This window comes from Eubalaena glacialis, chromosome 19 (genome assembly GCF_028564815.1).
Source record: "Eubalaena glacialis isolate mEubGla1 chromosome 19, mEubGla1.1.hap2.+ XY, whole genome shotgun sequence".
In the NCBI taxonomy this organism is placed as follows: Eukaryota; Metazoa; Chordata; class Mammalia; order Artiodactyla; family Balaenidae; genus Eubalaena; species Eubalaena glacialis.
The window spans coordinates 55,228,162-55,244,642 of record NC_083734.1 but is presented as its reverse complement, the minus strand read 5'-3'; the positions used below and the strand labels follow the sequence as shown (position 1 = coordinate 55,244,642).

Sequence of the window (16,481 nt, the reverse complement as noted above, 5' to 3'; positions counted from 1 at the left end):
TCTAGTAAGCAGGGTGGGTGATCAAGCTGGAAAATGATGGTTTGAGTTGAAAAACAAGGTGTGATCAAGTAATGAATGATTTTCTTGTGTGGCTGGTAAACTGGCCCTGAAGGAAATTCCGAAACTGTTCCAAAAATGTGCTGTGCACTGGCAGCGTCAAATGCACAGCCACCGAGGGTGACTAATGCAAACGGAACAACAGTGACATTGATGGAGAAACTGTATGTTGGCTATAAAACCATCCTTGTTGTGTGGGTGGACGTGCGTGCTGTCCTTCTCTAGTCATTAGCTCCTCTTAAGAACTCATAAATGTCTCAGTGTGTATCACACTTGTACTTCAAAGTTGGAGCTCTTGCCGAAACGTCAGATCCACTTGGCTTAGGTCCATCGAACAGCTCGGACGTGTTGACAAGATGCTGCTGGGGCCCACCCAGCCCCTCCCCAGCCCTGGCGTTTGCCTCATCTGCATTACTCGGCGAGAATGTGGTCAGGGCACCGCAGAAGTCAACAAAAAATGAGGAAGTACGGGGAGCCTCCTGCGCCGATCAGACAGAGCAGCCCTGCCCTGGGCCCCCGCAAAGCCGGAAGGCCCCGGCTATTTTGATGCCTCGCAGACTTCCCAGTTCCAAGTCAGCGGAACTCCCCGGGGCCACTGCTGGACGCCCCTTTTGTGTCTCGGCAGCCTCCGGCCCGCTGCTCGCGAGCCCCGCCCCTCACACTAGGCCCGCCCCGTGACGCAAATCTGGGTGGGGCCAGGCGCCTTTGGGCAGACCAGCCTAGCTTCTGGGCCGACGCCTACTCCGAGCTCCTCCTACGCCCGCCGGCCTGGAGTTGGCGCCTGCGCAGCTCGGCTCGGCCCAGGTTGTCTCCCCTTCCCCCTTCCTAGCAACCGTCGTCGCTCCTGCCTCCGCCCCTCGGCCGCTTTCGCGCACGCGTGCCCCTTCTCCAGGCCCCGCCCTCCCCGTCACCCGTAACAACCACTGGAGCCTCGCCGGGCCCCTCCCGCTCCCGCCCCACGGCCCACTCCCCGGAACCGGCGGCGGGGCTGCCGCAGCCAGCAGTGGAACGGCGACGGCACCGCGGAGCCGCCGGCATGAGCACCCCCCGCCGCCCCGCGTCCCCGGCCCGGCCCTTCTGACAAGAGGTAGGCGCGCGTCTCCGCGGCGGGCTCCGAGCGCGCCCCCGGCCCGGCCCCTCCGGGAGGCGCGAGGCTCTCGCGTCCGCCTCCCCGCCTTGCCTGCCCTTCCCCGGCCCCTCGGCTCCCCCCCGGCTCTCCCCGGCTCCCCCCGGCTCCCCCCGGCTCCCCGACTCGGGAGCGGACTGTCTTCCCGCCCGCCTCCGGCCCGCCGCCCCCCGCGCCGCTCCTACTGTATTGGTCGCCCCCTCCCCGCCCCCACCCGCCGATATTCCCACCCGGGACCCCTCCTGGGGGAAGCAGAGTTTCGGGTCCCAGCCGGCCTCTGGCGCACCTCCCCGGGTCGGCCGGGGCTGGGGGCCCGAGGAGCCGCCGCGCCGGACCCCCGGATCGAGCGGAGGGCCCGGCTGCCCCTTGAGCCTGCTCGGGGTGGACTCACTGGGTCTGGCCATTGGCTAATTTTTAAGCACCGATTGTCATGCAGTAGAGGTTGCCCTGGTCCACGGTGCCACTTGGCGGTTGTAACTCCGGATTCCCACGTAGGACGTTTCTTTGGACCAGAGCATCGGAAGCTGGGAACTGGCAGGAGTTCAGAAGCTCGTGAATTAGCAGGTTCTTGAGCGTAGTCGCTTTGGGTTCTGCCGGGCAGTGGAATCCCGAATGGGTGTTACCGAGTCTTAACCGAGCATTCCTCTTTTTTTTTTTTTTTTTTTTTTTACATTCTCCCCCCACCCCTTTTAATACCCCGTATCAAATCAGCCTCTCCTTCTGTGGGAGATACCCTAAAATTAATTTTCCTAATTAAAAATTTAAAAGGTTGTTGAATTCCTGCTGGGCACCAGCATTATCAGGTTGGCAAAGCTAAATAGAACACGGTCCCAGCGCACCAGGACCTGCCGGTCCCAGAATCAAGATTAATGACAGCATTCCAGTTGATTGTGGTGGATTCAGGAGTTTGTCTCTGAGTCTCATGATTTTAGAGCTGGAAGTCTTTCAAGATTATGTCACCCCAAACCTCTCTTTGCAGAGGTGGATCTGAGTCCGGGGGAAGTCAAATGACTTGCTTGAGGTCTCCCAGAGTTATTCTTTAGCAGTTTTCAGAGTGCCAGATATGGCTGTTTTCCGCCAGAACCCGTTCTCTCTGAGAGATATGTGAAACATACCAGAGGAGGTTCCAGACCTGTTTAAATGTAATAATATAGGTAGGAATCTTATGATATAAAACGTATCTTCGTAAAGTTTTCTTTTTTTACAGCTAGACTTTGGACTCCTTGAGGATATTACATTTTGTACTTCTGAATATCCTCTTATCATATTCAGCATAAAATAACATTCTTAATGATTATCCTCGGCAGGACAGGTAGGCTCTTTGGATTTATTTTTCTTCCTCCCTTTTAAATAGGGAAGTGAAGTCCCATAGAGGACTCCAAATAAAAGTGTGTTTTCAGAAAAATCCAGGTAGGCTGGGGCCAGTGTGTAAATGTATCCCTGGCAGGAGGATTCCTGACTTTGAAGTAGGCTTCAGCACTTAGTTGATTGCTTCCTGATATTACAGCTATTTGAGGCTGGAGAAGTCAGTGGAGCCTCTAGCCAGAGTGCTTGGTGGTGTCTCTGCCATTTGAAGATAGGTCCCTGAAGTTGTCTTTTTAAAAAAGTATATTTAATTAATTAATTAATTAATTAATTAAATTCTTGGCTGCGTGGGGTCTTAGTTGCGGCGTGGGGTCTTAGTTTTGGCATGCGGGATATTTGTTGCAGTGCGCGGGCTTCTCTCTAGCTGCGGCGTGCGGGTTTTCTCCCTCTAGTTGTGGCGCGCAGGCTCAGTAGTTGTGGTGCGTGGGCTTAGTTGCCTCGCGGCCCATGGGATCCTAGTTCCCCGACCAGGGATGGAACCCACCTCCCGTGCATTGGAAGGCAGATTCTTTACCACTGGACCACCAGGGAAGTCCCCGAAGTCGTGGTCTTGCACTTAGAAAATGGGAATTGTCAAGTTTCCTTTGAAAATATCTTTTGAGGAGTATCGCATAATTTGAGACACACTAGTGTTTTTTTCCACTTTTATTTTTGTGTGTCCTGGGCTTAATATCTTGAAGTGCCACCATTTTTATTTGGCTTCTAATGGAAGTTGTTGAAGAGAAAATGATTCAAGAACTAATTGTATGGGTTATCAGAATAATGGAATCATGACATTTCACTGCTGGAAAGGACCCAGGGCAGCCCCTGGAGAGGCGGTGAGGCAGGTAGGGCAATGGAGTCCTCCAGCCCTCAGACCAGAGCTGCTTCCCTCACTCCACTTGGGCTTTCTTCACCTTTTCTTACTGTCTTTATCGCCTTCCCTTGTACTTGTACAATTAAGCCTCGTCTTTTGACTTTTGCGTGCATAGAATTATGACCCACTGAGATTCCTTAGACTGTAGTATGTTGTGTAAATGCAGATTTAATTTTTTCCACATCTTGTTTATTTATCACAAATGTTTGTGTTTTGCAGGTGTGAGAGGATTGCTGTTTTATTGCAATCATGGTGCAAAAATACCAGTCACCAGTGAGGGTGTATAAACACCCCTTTGAATTAATTATGGCTGTAAGTACTTTTCAGTTTACTCTTCAGCTTCTTATTTTTTTAGGTATTCAAATTTGGTGACCTGTTCCACTTTTACTTGTTCTGTTTTTATGCTTTTGAACTTTATCAAGTTTGTGAAATATTTTTAAACTATAAGTCTCTGAAAATCAAAATCTGCATGTTTATTTTTAAAATCATTCACCTCAGGGTAATGTATGAATTTCAGTTAATTCTCCATTTGAAAAACACAGAAGTGGGATTGTGACTAAATAATTCTTCCTCTGGATTTTGCTCTTTTTTTGTTTGTTAAAGTAGAAAAGGGATGTGGAGAGTGGTTTTTTCCCTCTGCTGCTCATTTAGATTATGGGTGAATTCATCATATGGAACTGACACATAGGATGGAGTTTAATTTACCAGATTCTAAGGACTCTGATGAATGAATTTCCTCCGCTAATATCAAATTCATGAGTCATATTAGAATTCTACAAATGGGGTAACTAAAGTCTTAATTTTCTTTGTTACTACCTAAAGAGTTTGGTTCAAAATAAGCATTTCACTAGAGGCAAAAAAATCCCCCCAAAACCCAAAACAAACTTTTTGCCAATCCCTTTTAGATTAGTCTAAGGTATTCTTTCCTTTCCCTTCTCTTTTGTGTTATTGTTAAGGTGTAATATAAGTGGATGTCCAGGAAGATGCCTCTGTCATGAAATATGCCCTGATGAAAGTGTCAGTCTGAACCGAGATGAAGAACCAGAACCTTCCGGCCCGATGAGGGTCCCTCTCGGCTCTCCTGGTCCCGCGTAGTTAGCCCCGACTCTGGCTATGACACGGAGATGAATTTCTCTGTGTCTGTTCCGTGTATAAATAGAAACTCAGGTGTTTTTGCATCTGGCTTCTTCCTGCTCAGCATCGTTTGTGAGATTTATCCAGATCAATTTAGTTTTGGAAAACAAAACAAAACTCAAGTCTTCTCAAGGGAACAATTTAGATTTAGGGCGTCTGTTTTTTAAATTGATGTATAATTTATAGACAGTGAAATGGTCACAGGTTTATAGTTTGATCAGTTTTGACTAAAGAGTGACACGCATCTCTGTCAAGATGCAGAGCCTTTCCATCCATTACCGCAGAAAGTTCCCTTGTGCCCCTTCTCTGTCAGATGTGAGGTTTGGGTTTTTTGTTGTTGTTGGGGGCGTATTTTTTAGTTCTGTATGTTCCTTCAATACTAGGACTGTTCAGTATTTTATGTCTAGGGCTTATCAGAAAGGCTTGCTTCCTGTTTGCATGTTCTGGGTGCTGGTTTGGCATTTGGTCACACAGAGCAGAGGCCCACTCCGGCCTGAGAGGGGGTATTGTCGGTGGAACACATGCTGTGTGCGATGAGATCGTGCAGAAATCCAGGAATGCGAGCCGGCACGGCTGAGCTCCAAGACCCCCGCATTGGAGGGTGGTTCCCGGCAGCAGTTGTCCCCGGAACTCCCCCCCCCGCCCCCCCCCCCTCCCGGGACTCTGCCTCCTCCATCTGCCTCTCCCCCCACCACCAACCGGCTGCTTTGCTCTCTCCTGCCTTTCCCTCCCCTGCGGCTTCAGCTCCTGTGCTTTTTCAGCTGGTCATAACCCCTCTGGCTCCAGTTTGCCTTTGTGGCATTTCTTGTTGCCTTCTTTCAGTTTCTAAGTGACCGGTTCTTGTCACATTTCCTAGTTCAGATTCTAGAGAGACTAGATCTGGTCCTTCCCCCTGGGCCCAGGAAGTCGGTTGCTGGCCGGCCTGTGGATTCCTTGTGGGGCTTGGTCACCTATCCCTTTTCGGTTGGCAGGGGCTGGTGGCGCTGGGGGATTGGTGTGGGGCGGTGGAGGGCAGTGAGCCCGGGAGATGCCCGGGGGTGGAGCGGGCAGACATGAGACTGGTGTCTTATGTTTTCCAGAACGCTAAGGACGATTTTAAAATCTTGATGCAACCCTGATCATTTGAGGCAAAGACTAATCTCTTATGCAGACACTAGCTTTAATAAAGAGGTATTTTGATTGTCTAATGTTCAGCTTCCTTATTTTCCTTTCTTTACAGTTTTCAGAATGGTACAGTTTGCCTTGCCACTTTTATGCATGGATTTACAGAAGAAATTGAAATTGAAATTCTCAGCCACCCCTCAATCTTTTAAAATTAACTGATTTTTCACTTGCTTTTGTTTTAAGCAGTAGTAAATTTTTTTTGAGTTGTTAGAAATTATTTTTTAATCTGAAAATGAAATATGTTACCTTTTTCCTTCCAGAATTAGGTACAGACTTGAATGTTCGTTAAGCCTGTAGTGATTTTTGTGGTGTCACTTGCCGCTTTTCTGATTGTAATTGCACAACATAAAATCCTCAGTATTTTCCTTGCTCTATTTTTTCTCTTGTTGATGAAAAACAGTGGTATAAAAGGTTACTCTAAAAATGTTCTTTTCATTTCATTCAGGATGAGCAAAGAGGTATATAGTTAATGCAAGAACGGAACTGTAGCTTCAACAGAAATATTTTTGAGAACCTCAGAAAGTGATTGTGCTTCAGTAATCACAGCATGTGACAGTGACAGAAGTGTTCGTCAGGTGATCAGCTTGTGGTATTGACAGGTGGATCCGGGTCCTAATTTACAGGGTCCTGTGATGACCGCTGGAGGAGATGCTGTTCCGTTCACTTAAGGCCTTTGTTTTAACCAAGAGTTCTGTTGTAATTTAGGATTGCCAGGATATGCTGAGGAAGGAAGTGCCTATGTCAGTAGGTATACAGTGGGTATCAAGTATGTTAATTGATTTTGATTGATTTAATGACAACTGATGATTTGTTTTGGGGTCAGTATACTGGTAGAATTAAGAAATCATGTAAATGTTAATGGTAAACAAACAGAATTGAAGTGAAGGTGTTTCAGGAGGCATTTGTGGCATCTGAGGGACATTCTGTTGTTAGATGTGAGCCCAGAAACAATTGTTGGAGCTTCAGTGAGTCGAGAAATCCCCCAGCTCAGCCCTCTTTGAGGGTGAGGCATCTGAGCCTCAGAAGTTAAAGCTTCTACAGTTAGCTGAGGTAGAGAGTTTGGTGTTCTTTTTATCATAATGTGTATCCTGGAATGTGTTATGAGGGTTCTTGCCCTTGAAGATGTCTGTGACCTTTCCAAGCTCAACCAGAAACATTTCCTGGGGCTGCTCTGCCTGACTTGTGGGAGGAGAACTTAATCAGTGAAGAACATTCCAGTGGATTGTGCCTTCAAGGATCTGTGGTCTCACCCGGGCCTAGTGAGGTGCCCGCAGAGAAGGGACTTAAGGTGGGAGCCGTGGTTCCAAGATGCTTGGGTTTGAGTGTTTCATTTTGAAATTTCTGAGGTAAAATACAAATTTTAAAACTTACAGCTTTCTCCCTCCTGGTGTTCATGGCCCCTTCATAAAGGGTACAGAGGGAGGACGAAGGAGAGAGAGTCCATGGAACAGAGTAAAGTGCAGAGGCAGGGGGTCGGGCACGGGCCGAGGCCTCTGTGGTCACAGTGGCGGGGGAGGCGAGGACCTGTCTCTGATCCTTTTCTCGCCTGGGGACAGCTGCCATTGGAGCGCGTGACAGGAGAGGCCCCACGGCTCTCTGTGACGCGCCACGAGTCGCTGCCTTGTCCAGCCCCATTTCGAGTGGGCTTCCTGTCATCCGACGGATTTGGTCACGTCGCGCTCTCCTGTCCGCACCTGCACGCTCTCCGTGTTCTCTCTGTCCTGTCATCGTGCTCCCAGACCCCCTTGGCCATCTGTATCCCTAGCAGATGCATCTTTTAGATTGTGCCCTCAAGTCACATCTGTGTCCCTTTCTCTCCTGAGCACCGCCTTCGGTCCAGCCTTTGGAGGGCGTGACCAGAGCTGTTATTTTCTTACTTATACATTCCTCCCTTTGGTCCGTACTGTGTTCTCCTGCCAGACACTGTTTCCACTTGTCAGCCCTCTGTTGAAGTGATCTCTGTTATCAGTCATATCCGTTCTAAACTGCTTTGCTTTTTCTTCAGGGCCCTTCATGTCCTACCCTCTCTGTTTAAGCTTATTTCATAATTATGCAAACTTCCCAGCATGAATGTTTACCTCTATTCTGTGCTGTCCCTGTTTGCCACTCGGTGTCTTTTCCTGCCCCCCACCCTTTCTTTTGACACTTCCTTCCCCGCATTAGATGTTCACCTTCCCCAGCTGTCTAGTCTTAATCTTACTGGCCCACCTGCTTCCCTGATGCTGCTAAGAAGCCCTTCGTGTTTCTCTCCCTTTCCTCCGACTCCTCCTTAAGGGTGTAGTCAGTGGCAGGTGATTAGTTTCTTTTATTCTCTAACTATTTTGTATGTTCCTCGAGGGCAGAGGCTTTGTTTTTTCCCTTGTTCTCTCCAGTTTCGGTACCAAGCACATAGCAGGCACTCAGATATCTTTGATCAGCTGGTGGCTATTTGTTCACTTGAGCTTTTTGTGTGAGGATATGGGAAGTGGGTTTGGTGGCTGAAGCTCAGATCTGTGGCCTGTCTTCAGACAAGAGATTTATGTTTTCTCCATGGAAAAGAAGTAACATGCTCTGACCCTTCAGTTAACCAATGCCTCCCTTAGGAGCAAAGCCCTTTTGTGATGAAGTTGGCTTTTTTTTTTTTTTTTTTAACATCTTCATAAATTATGCGAAACCCATTTGACAAATTTCGTAGTAGTTTAAGTGATGTACTTTTACAGGTTGAGTAACTGAAAAGCCCTCTTTGCAAGCGTGTGGTTGCTGATTGAATGGCCCCCAGAACAACATTTGCTTCTGCTCTTTTCATTCTCTTGTTTGTTTTGTTCTCTGGTTTTTTTCGTTCATTTTCTCTTTCCTCAGATACCGCATGTCTTCCCACCAAGACTAGAGGATGAAGGGAGGAGAAAGAGATTTGCTGTGATACTAGGTGCAGAGCTGGGCCCCGCCACAGACGTGCTCTGTAACCTAGTGACTAGGCCGGTCACTAGTGGGGACTGTTGTGAGGACGTGATAGAACTAAGCAGACCACAGACGTGACGGTGGGTGAGGCAGGGCCTGGAAACATCCACCGCCTCCCCCATCCCTTTCTGACAGCCAGCCCCTGTCCCGCTCCCAAATACAAGGAGAAATGAATCAGCAGAGTCATATGCTGGCATATAAACTCTGAATGTGTGTCTCTTTTAGATTAAATAGACATTTGTATTTATATTTAAGCTTTATTTCATCCATTCACAGCTTATACATCAGGACAGCTGGGGAGACATGTGGGGGACCCCGGGGTAGGCTTGTGTATCGCAGCGCAGTCTGAGGGGAGCCTCACCCCAAGGGCAATCAAGTTGGCTCTTTCTGGGGCGGGGGCGGGGGCGAGGTGCACAGAAATCCGGGTGGTAGAGCGCTTCCCAAGGAGGCCTCCCCATGCAGCCGTTTCCAGATTGTTCCTCTGTTGGTTGGGGTCCTGCCGGAGCCCGTCTTGCTCTGCCTTCTTGCTCCGAGGCGGGTGGTTGCCTCCTGAAGCCCCTGTGTGTTCACCCACCCCTTCCTCCTTGCCTGAAGATATTGGCAGCCCCAGTCCCCTTTCCTTTGATTTCATTTTCTTCCTCTGACCTGAGTCCCATGCATATTGGGTTTTTACCTTTATTTCAGTTATGAAATATTTTCATTCCATCTTTTGCTTTTCTTTTCGAAGCACATCCTCTTCCTCTCATCCTAGATTTTATCCCTGGGCCGTTTTGTAGTTTCCAAGTTTCTGATGGTTAGGTGTGATGTTGAAATACATCTTTTTCATTAATTGAGGTGTTGTTAGATCTTCAGTGAGCCTAATATGCAATAGAATTTGTTTTTACTCAAAGGAATAAGCAGTCTGCATTTTGGGGTCGCTAACTTTAAAACCAGTTTTAGGGCTTCCCTGGTGGCGCAGTGGTTGAGAATCTGCCTGCCAATGCAGGGGACACGGGTTCGAGCCCTGGTCTGGGAAGATCCCACATGCCGTGGAGCAACTAAGCCCGTGCGCCACAACTACTGAGCCTGCGCGTCTGGAGCCTGTGCTCCGCAACAAGAGAGGCCGCAATAGTGAGAAGCCTGCGCACCGCGATGAAGAGTGGCCCCCGCTTGCCGCAACTAGAGAGAGCCCTCGCACGGAAACGAAGACCCAACACAGCCAAAAATAAATAAATAAATAAATGAAAATTAAAAAACAAAACAAAAAACCCCAGTTTTATTCAGTCTAGGAGTGAAGGGAAATGGTCCAGTTTCTCTAATGTTATATTAAGGATCCTGGGCAGTTTTTAGTGGGGGAGATTGTACTCTTTTCATTTATCAAGTTTTTGAATGCCATAGTGTAAATGCTATTGCGTTTAATAAAAGCTGGGATTGTAGTCAGACTTGCTTAGCTTTGAAAATGAGCAATTGTAGTATACTTCCATTGTACACTGTTTTGTACAGAACCAGGCCTTTTCCGTTCTCTTAAACCCACTCTCCCAATACATTATGCACTCTGAATCACTTTTAATGTGCTAGGGTGAAGACAGTTATGGTTCAGTAGGAGATATTTCAAGAAGAAATAAAGCAGGATCTGATTCAGCTCCTTGCCTCTTTGATTTACCTGTGTTTGTCTAAAAAAACAAACAGGTAAACCCTGTATTATGGAAAATTTCAAGCATACAGAAGTAGAGAGAAAGGTACCCATGGCCCAGCTCCAAAAGCATCCACGTTTTGCCAATTTGTTTCATCTGCTCTCCCCACTTTTTCCCCCGCTGGTGTATGTAAAGCCGATTTCAGGCATCTTGTTAATTCATCCCAAAACACTTCAGCATGCACCTCAAACTGTAAGGACCTTTTTCTTTTTAAAAGGTAACCTCCGTGTCATTATCCACCCGACAAGAGTACTGATAATTCCCCCATGTCATCCAATAGCAAGTCCATGTTCAGACTTTCTCAGCTGTCTAAAACAATGTCTTTTTCTTTTAAATTTAATTTATTTTTGGCTGTGTTGGGTCTTCGTTGTTGCGCGCGGGCTTTCTCTAGCTGCGGCGAGCGGGGGCTACTCTTTGTCGCTTTGCGCAGGCTTCTCATTGTTGTGGCTTTTCTTGTTGTGGAGCACGGGCTTTAGGTGTGCGGGCTTCAGTAGTTGTGGCACGTGGGCTCAGTAGTTGTGGCTTGCAGGCTCTAGAGCGCAGGCTCAGTAGTGGTGGCACACGGGCTTAGTTGTTCTGCGGCATGTGGGATCTTCCTGGACCAGGGCTCGAACCCATGTGCCCTGCATTGGCAGGTGGATTCTTAACCACTATGCCACCAGGGCACAATGTCTTTTTTGCAACTTGTTTGGATCCTGCTTCAAATAAACCTTTGCTTTTGGTTATTATGTTTCTTCAGCCTCCTCTGTTCCCTCACATCCTCCTTTTCCTTTGTTTCCTTTCCTGCCATGGCTTTGTTACAGAAACTGGGTCACTTGTCCTTTTCAATTACCTTAACCTTTTGCTGATTTAATTGTTCATTACGGCAAATAGGCACAGGGAGGAAGTGCAGACCTCAGACCAATCAGTTCATCTACTTTTTAGCAGCTCTGTTTAAACATTCGCTGACAGAGATTGAAGTGAGTGGTTAAAACCAGCCGCTCCTTTTTCATCCCCACGATTATCCTTTGTAATTTTGAGTTGCAAATAGGATGCAAAACATTTTTTTCCCAAATTAAACTGGGTCTTTCCATTTATAGTTACTTTGTAACCCACTTCATTGATTCTACTGTTTATAGTGAGCAGTTGAAAGGAGTTAATTTACTGGCAGGTGTGATTAAGAGGGTTTTTATGTAGCCTCTGCTGTGAGCGCTTGGGGACCGCTGAGGTGGGGGCGGGTGCTGGCAGTGGTGCTGGCCAGTCCTTTGTTTGTGCTTCTTTCATTAGAGCCCCGGATAGGGATGTCAGTCTAGTTGGGGAAGTGCCCACAGAGAAATTCACTGAAGAGAGGATTTGCGTTGGCAGGTGTGATAATTGATCCTTCTATCTTGATTTTTAACCTGTGTGAGAGTGAAACTGACAATTTTATATACTTCTAGTGGAATAATTTTACATGTTGCAACAGAAAGCATGTATCGCATTACAGTTCTCTTGAAAGGTATGATTTGACGTTAGGAGTACTGGCCTTGTTTTTGTTTTTCGTATGTACGTATGTAGGTTTATGTAATTATCACTCTGTAAGATAATTGCTATATATATCATGATATGTACTGAATCCTTTTTCCATTCCGAAGTCTGCCACGAGTATTTCATAGATCTCTCCTACACGTTTTTGCACTAGAGTATCCCTAGTGCACTGTTCACATGCATAGTGCAGATCTGAGTGATTGATAAGTGTCTGGTTCTAAATGTCTCGCATGTTTGATTAGACGGCTGGTGGTAGCTCCCTTCCTCTCGGGTCTCTGGCCCTCCCTCGGGTCGCCCTTGCTTTTGTTACTCCACTCACCTCCTTGCCTTCTTGGGTACAGATGGACTCTTCCTCTAATAACTTGTTTTGCTATTTTGAGACCCCCTAGTTGAATATTTTGTGTTTTCTGGACATCACAGGTGTTTTAATTGGTAGTTAATGCTATTTTAGGAATATCCAGCTCTCTCTCACCCGATATCTCTTCCTGGGCAGCCTCATTTAAACCCGTGGCTTCAACTGTCACTTTATAAACCAAAGCTCTCAAAGCTTATCTTCAGCCTACACGCAGGAGCTTCCAGATTTGCAGCCAGCTCCCTGCCAGGACATCTCCACCTGGCCATTCCAAGGCAGATTTAGTACATCTGAAACAGAGTCCACACCTTCCTCCTGCCCCACAAAGAGCACACCAACAGAAAAAACACACGCACACACACACGCAATAAAATTCCTCTGAAAAGCTCTACATTTCCTCCGAGCTGCTGCTTCTGATGAGTGCCACTGCCACGTGCCCAACCCTCAGACCCGGAACCCAGACATCCCTGACAGCCCCCCTCCCCCCTCAGCCCTGGTGATGGCTGGACCCTCGCCCGTTGAGGAGGTCTTCTGACCTGGGTCTGAATCTGTTCCTTTGACCCTGTTGGCTCAGCCTCAGATCACAGCTCGTCCCTTCACGTCCAGGTCTCTGCAGTGACCTACGGGCTCTGCATCTCAACCCTGTCTCTCCCACCCGCTCTTTCTCAGGGTTGCTGCCGCCGAGTCTTCCAGTTGTACATCTGACCATGTCACTTGCTAGTTTAAAATTCTCAAGTGGCTGCACCTCACCTCCGAGACGAATTCAGACCCTTTAGCTCCATCCCGGAGCCCTTCGCCTTCTGCCTCTTAAGGTCTTCTCGTAGCCTCGTCTCCGCAGGCGAGACCCGCACGTGCTCCCCGCTCGAGTTCTGTGGGGTCACTGGCCGCTTCCCAAGTGTGCCATTCTGCTTCCTGGCCTTCGTGCCTGGAGGGCCTTTCTCCATCCTTCTCACCGGTCAGATCCTGTTCTCAGAGGAGTTCCCACTCTGGGCTGTGGTGTCCCACTGTCACCTCCCTGGTTCCTGCCTTGCCAGGGTCGCTAGGCTTGTCACCTTCCCTTCCACTCGAGTGTCTTGAGGGTGGGAACCAAATGTTCTGCTTTTTACCTTGAGCATAGAGGAAGGCCCCAGAAATTGATGTGTCTAAAGAATAAGCGAGTCCTGGGATGCGTGCTCTCGCTTCCTGCATTACTCTGCTTCTGGCAGTGAAAATTTCAACAAAAGGTCACATTGGAACATACTCTTGTGGTTGGATTTACTGCTTATACGTATATCATGTTTTGAAGGAATCTGATGCAAATTGGTTTTTGTGAGTAAAATAGAGTTTATGTTCAGTGAACTGAAGCCTATAATTACTATAGTTGACTGACAAACGTGTCCTGGTTTATGTATTACTTGGTGTTTGAGTGGCTTTTTTCCCATAGCAATGAATACCAAGTATATAAAAAATTTTGTTTCTGTGGTTCTCCTACAGAACATAAAATTCATTTAAAAATTCTTGACTCTGATAGAATGGTATTCTAATTTTTTTTTGAGATCTCTGTAGGTTTAAACCTGAGAGGTTGGTGATACATGACTCTTTTTTTCTTAATGAATAAGTTACTCTGTAACATAAGGTGGTCCTAATCATAAAATGTGTGTTTTTCTTTTTGCTAGTTTAATGCCTATATATGTTTTAAAATCCAAGTCCAGAACTGAAAGCTACAGGTACATATTTTAAGAAGTAAATTGATTTAAGAGATGGTTGCATTGCAGGATATATGCTATTAATATTGAGAAAGCTCTTCCCCAAATGCATGTTATCTTCATTTTACTGAACACAAAGTTGGTTTAGAATGCAAATTCTAACAGTCTAAATTCTGATTCTCTACTGAATCAGGATTTCTGGGGGCAGGCCCAGCAGTCTGGTTTCACAAGCCCTGGAGATGGTTCTGATGCCTGCTCAGGTTTGAGGACCACTGGTTTAGATGTCCTTAATTTGGTTTGTAGTAAATGGAATAGGAAGAAAGGAAGTTGGTTTCAGTTATAACTTTTTTTAATTTAAAAATTTTGAAAGGATAGATTCTTTAACAGTTGTGTAACAGAGACTCTTACATTTTGTTTTCTTTTGCAGGATTGAACATATACTAAAAGGAGACTATTTGCTTTATGTCCTTCTCTAGACTGCTGTTCTTGAGTTTATTTAGTGATAGCAAAATTATATTAACAAGCATGTGCTTCCTTGAACTGGTCTTAACTGAATTATTTGTATGGCTTTATTTGCTAATTTTCAGGTGGAGTAGATTTGTACTTTTTTTTATGTGGTAAAATATAGATAACATAAAATTTACCATTTTAACCAGTTCCAAGTGTACAGTTCGGTGGTATTAAGTACATTCACATGTTGTACAGCCATCCCCACCATCCATCTGCAGAACATTCGCATCTTCCCAAGCGGAAACTCTGTCCCCATTGGACACTAACTCCCCCTCCCCCACCCCCAGCCCCGGGCACGCCCCACCTGCTTTCTGTCTCTATAGATTTGACTATTCTAGATACCTCACATAAGAGAAATTACACAACATTTGTCCTTTTGTGACTTGCTTATTTCACTTAGCATAATATCTTCACAGTTTGTTCATGTTGTAATGTGTCAAAAGTTTTTTCCTTTTTTAAAGTTGAATAATCCCACGTATGCGTGTATATATAGATATACACACTGCAATTTGTTTATCCATTCATTCATCAGTGGACACTTGGATTGCTTCCACCTTTTGGCTATTGTGTTTACTGTACATTTTTAAAGTCTAGTTTTTGACTATTAATGTCAACCAAAAATAAGTGCATATCTCTCTAGGTTTATTTTTTTGGTCTTTTATATTTGATAGATTCCAGATCCAAAAGACAAGTTCCTTGAGGAGTTCAACCACTGTATTTCATTCCACCTATTCAGAATCGATCTTTAAAGTTACATCTCATGATTGCCATTGCTGTTAGTTTCTTAACAAAGAAAGAAGAGCATCCGAAAGTAGATGTAGAATGATGAGCTGGGGGGCATGCACTGAAGCAGAATGGGGGCTCCTGCCATAAAGGAAGGGAAGTGATAGAGAAAACAGAGAACCGAACACGTCAAGGTCTGTGAGGTACAACTTGTATCTAGGCGTTTAATAAGCAGTGCTTGGTAGATATTTTCCTGATGGAGTAAACCAACTCCTACTGTCAGCCTACTGATGGTGGATTTTTTTATTCTGGTTCATGAGACCGGATAATATTTCCATAGCTCATTACATTCTTTTATGTGGGCAAACACATGGCATCTTTAAAAGCTGACAGCTGCAGGTCCCTGGAATATCAAATGCTCTTCTGAAGTCCACGAATTTATTTTTTACACTCTGGAAAGTAAAACAGTTCTCTGCCAAATACAGCTTAATTTGAAGAAGAATATGCAAAACTGCTATTTTTATTGTCACATATACTCAGTTTGCTCTCTATTAGGCAAAAAATTTCATGGATTAGGAATATTTTTGGAAAATCATGGCATGTTTTGGATTCCGTTGGGTCATGGATCAGTCATGTGACTGTTTCAAATACAAAAAACGAAGAGAAGAGAAACCCTTCATAGCACTCCAGACATTTCTTGTTTGCCTAGGGCTTAAGTAACTGTGGCCTGTGAAACATTTGACCTTCAAGATTTATTAACAGAGACAAGATATCTTAAGTATAAAGATCTACCTAAAGATGTGTATACCTCTATTTTTTCTGACTATTATCCTTTAATTCTCTAACAGGGATTGGTTAATGTTGTGCTTTTATTTTGATAATTGGAAAAAATAAACACATTGAGATCATCTGGATACCTATCGTATTCATAGCTAAGTGCTATTAGACAGTATATGTTTTGCTTTTAAGTTTATTTTGGGGGCACCAAACAGTACTTTTTTCTTTTTATTGATGTATAGTTGATTTACAATGTTGTCTTAGTTTCTGGTGTACAGCAAAGTGATTCAGTTATATGTATATATATTCTTTTTCATATTTTCCATTATGGTGTATTACAAGATATTAAATACAGTTTTCTGTGCTATACAGTAGGACATTGTTGTTTATCTATTTTATATATAGTAGTTTGTATCTGCTAATCCTAAACTCCTAATTTATCCCTCCTCCATCCCCTTTCCCCTTGGGTAACCATAAGTTTGTTTTCTATGTCTGTGAGTCTGTTTCTGTTTCGTAAATAAGTTCATTTGTGTCATTATTTTAGGTTCCACATGTAAGTGATATCGTATGGTATTTGTCTTTCTGTTTCTGACTTACTTCACCTAGTATGATAATC

General features: G+C 45.5%; 1 protein-coding gene across 2 annotated transcripts in view; it reads left to right on the top strand.

The window, feature by feature from the left end:
- Nucleotides 1–944: 944 nt before the first annotated feature.
- Nucleotides 945–16,481, top strand: part of SEC14L1 (SEC14 like lipid binding 1) — a 52,191-nt gene continuing 36,654 nt past the window's right edge. The window contains exons 1-2 of one of the 2 annotated variants that reach the window (XM_061174881.1): nucleotides 945–1,144; nucleotides 3,624–3,716. In XM_061174881.1, coding sequence (XP_061030864.1) covers nucleotides 3,654–3,716 — 63 coding nt within the window. In that variant the 5' untranslated portion in view covers nucleotides 945–1,144; nucleotides 3,624–3,653. Of the gene's footprint in view, nucleotides 1,145–1,670; nucleotides 1,748–3,623; nucleotides 3,717–16,481 lie in introns of those variants that run through there. The other variant, XM_061174882.1, reaches the window with a different exon arrangement.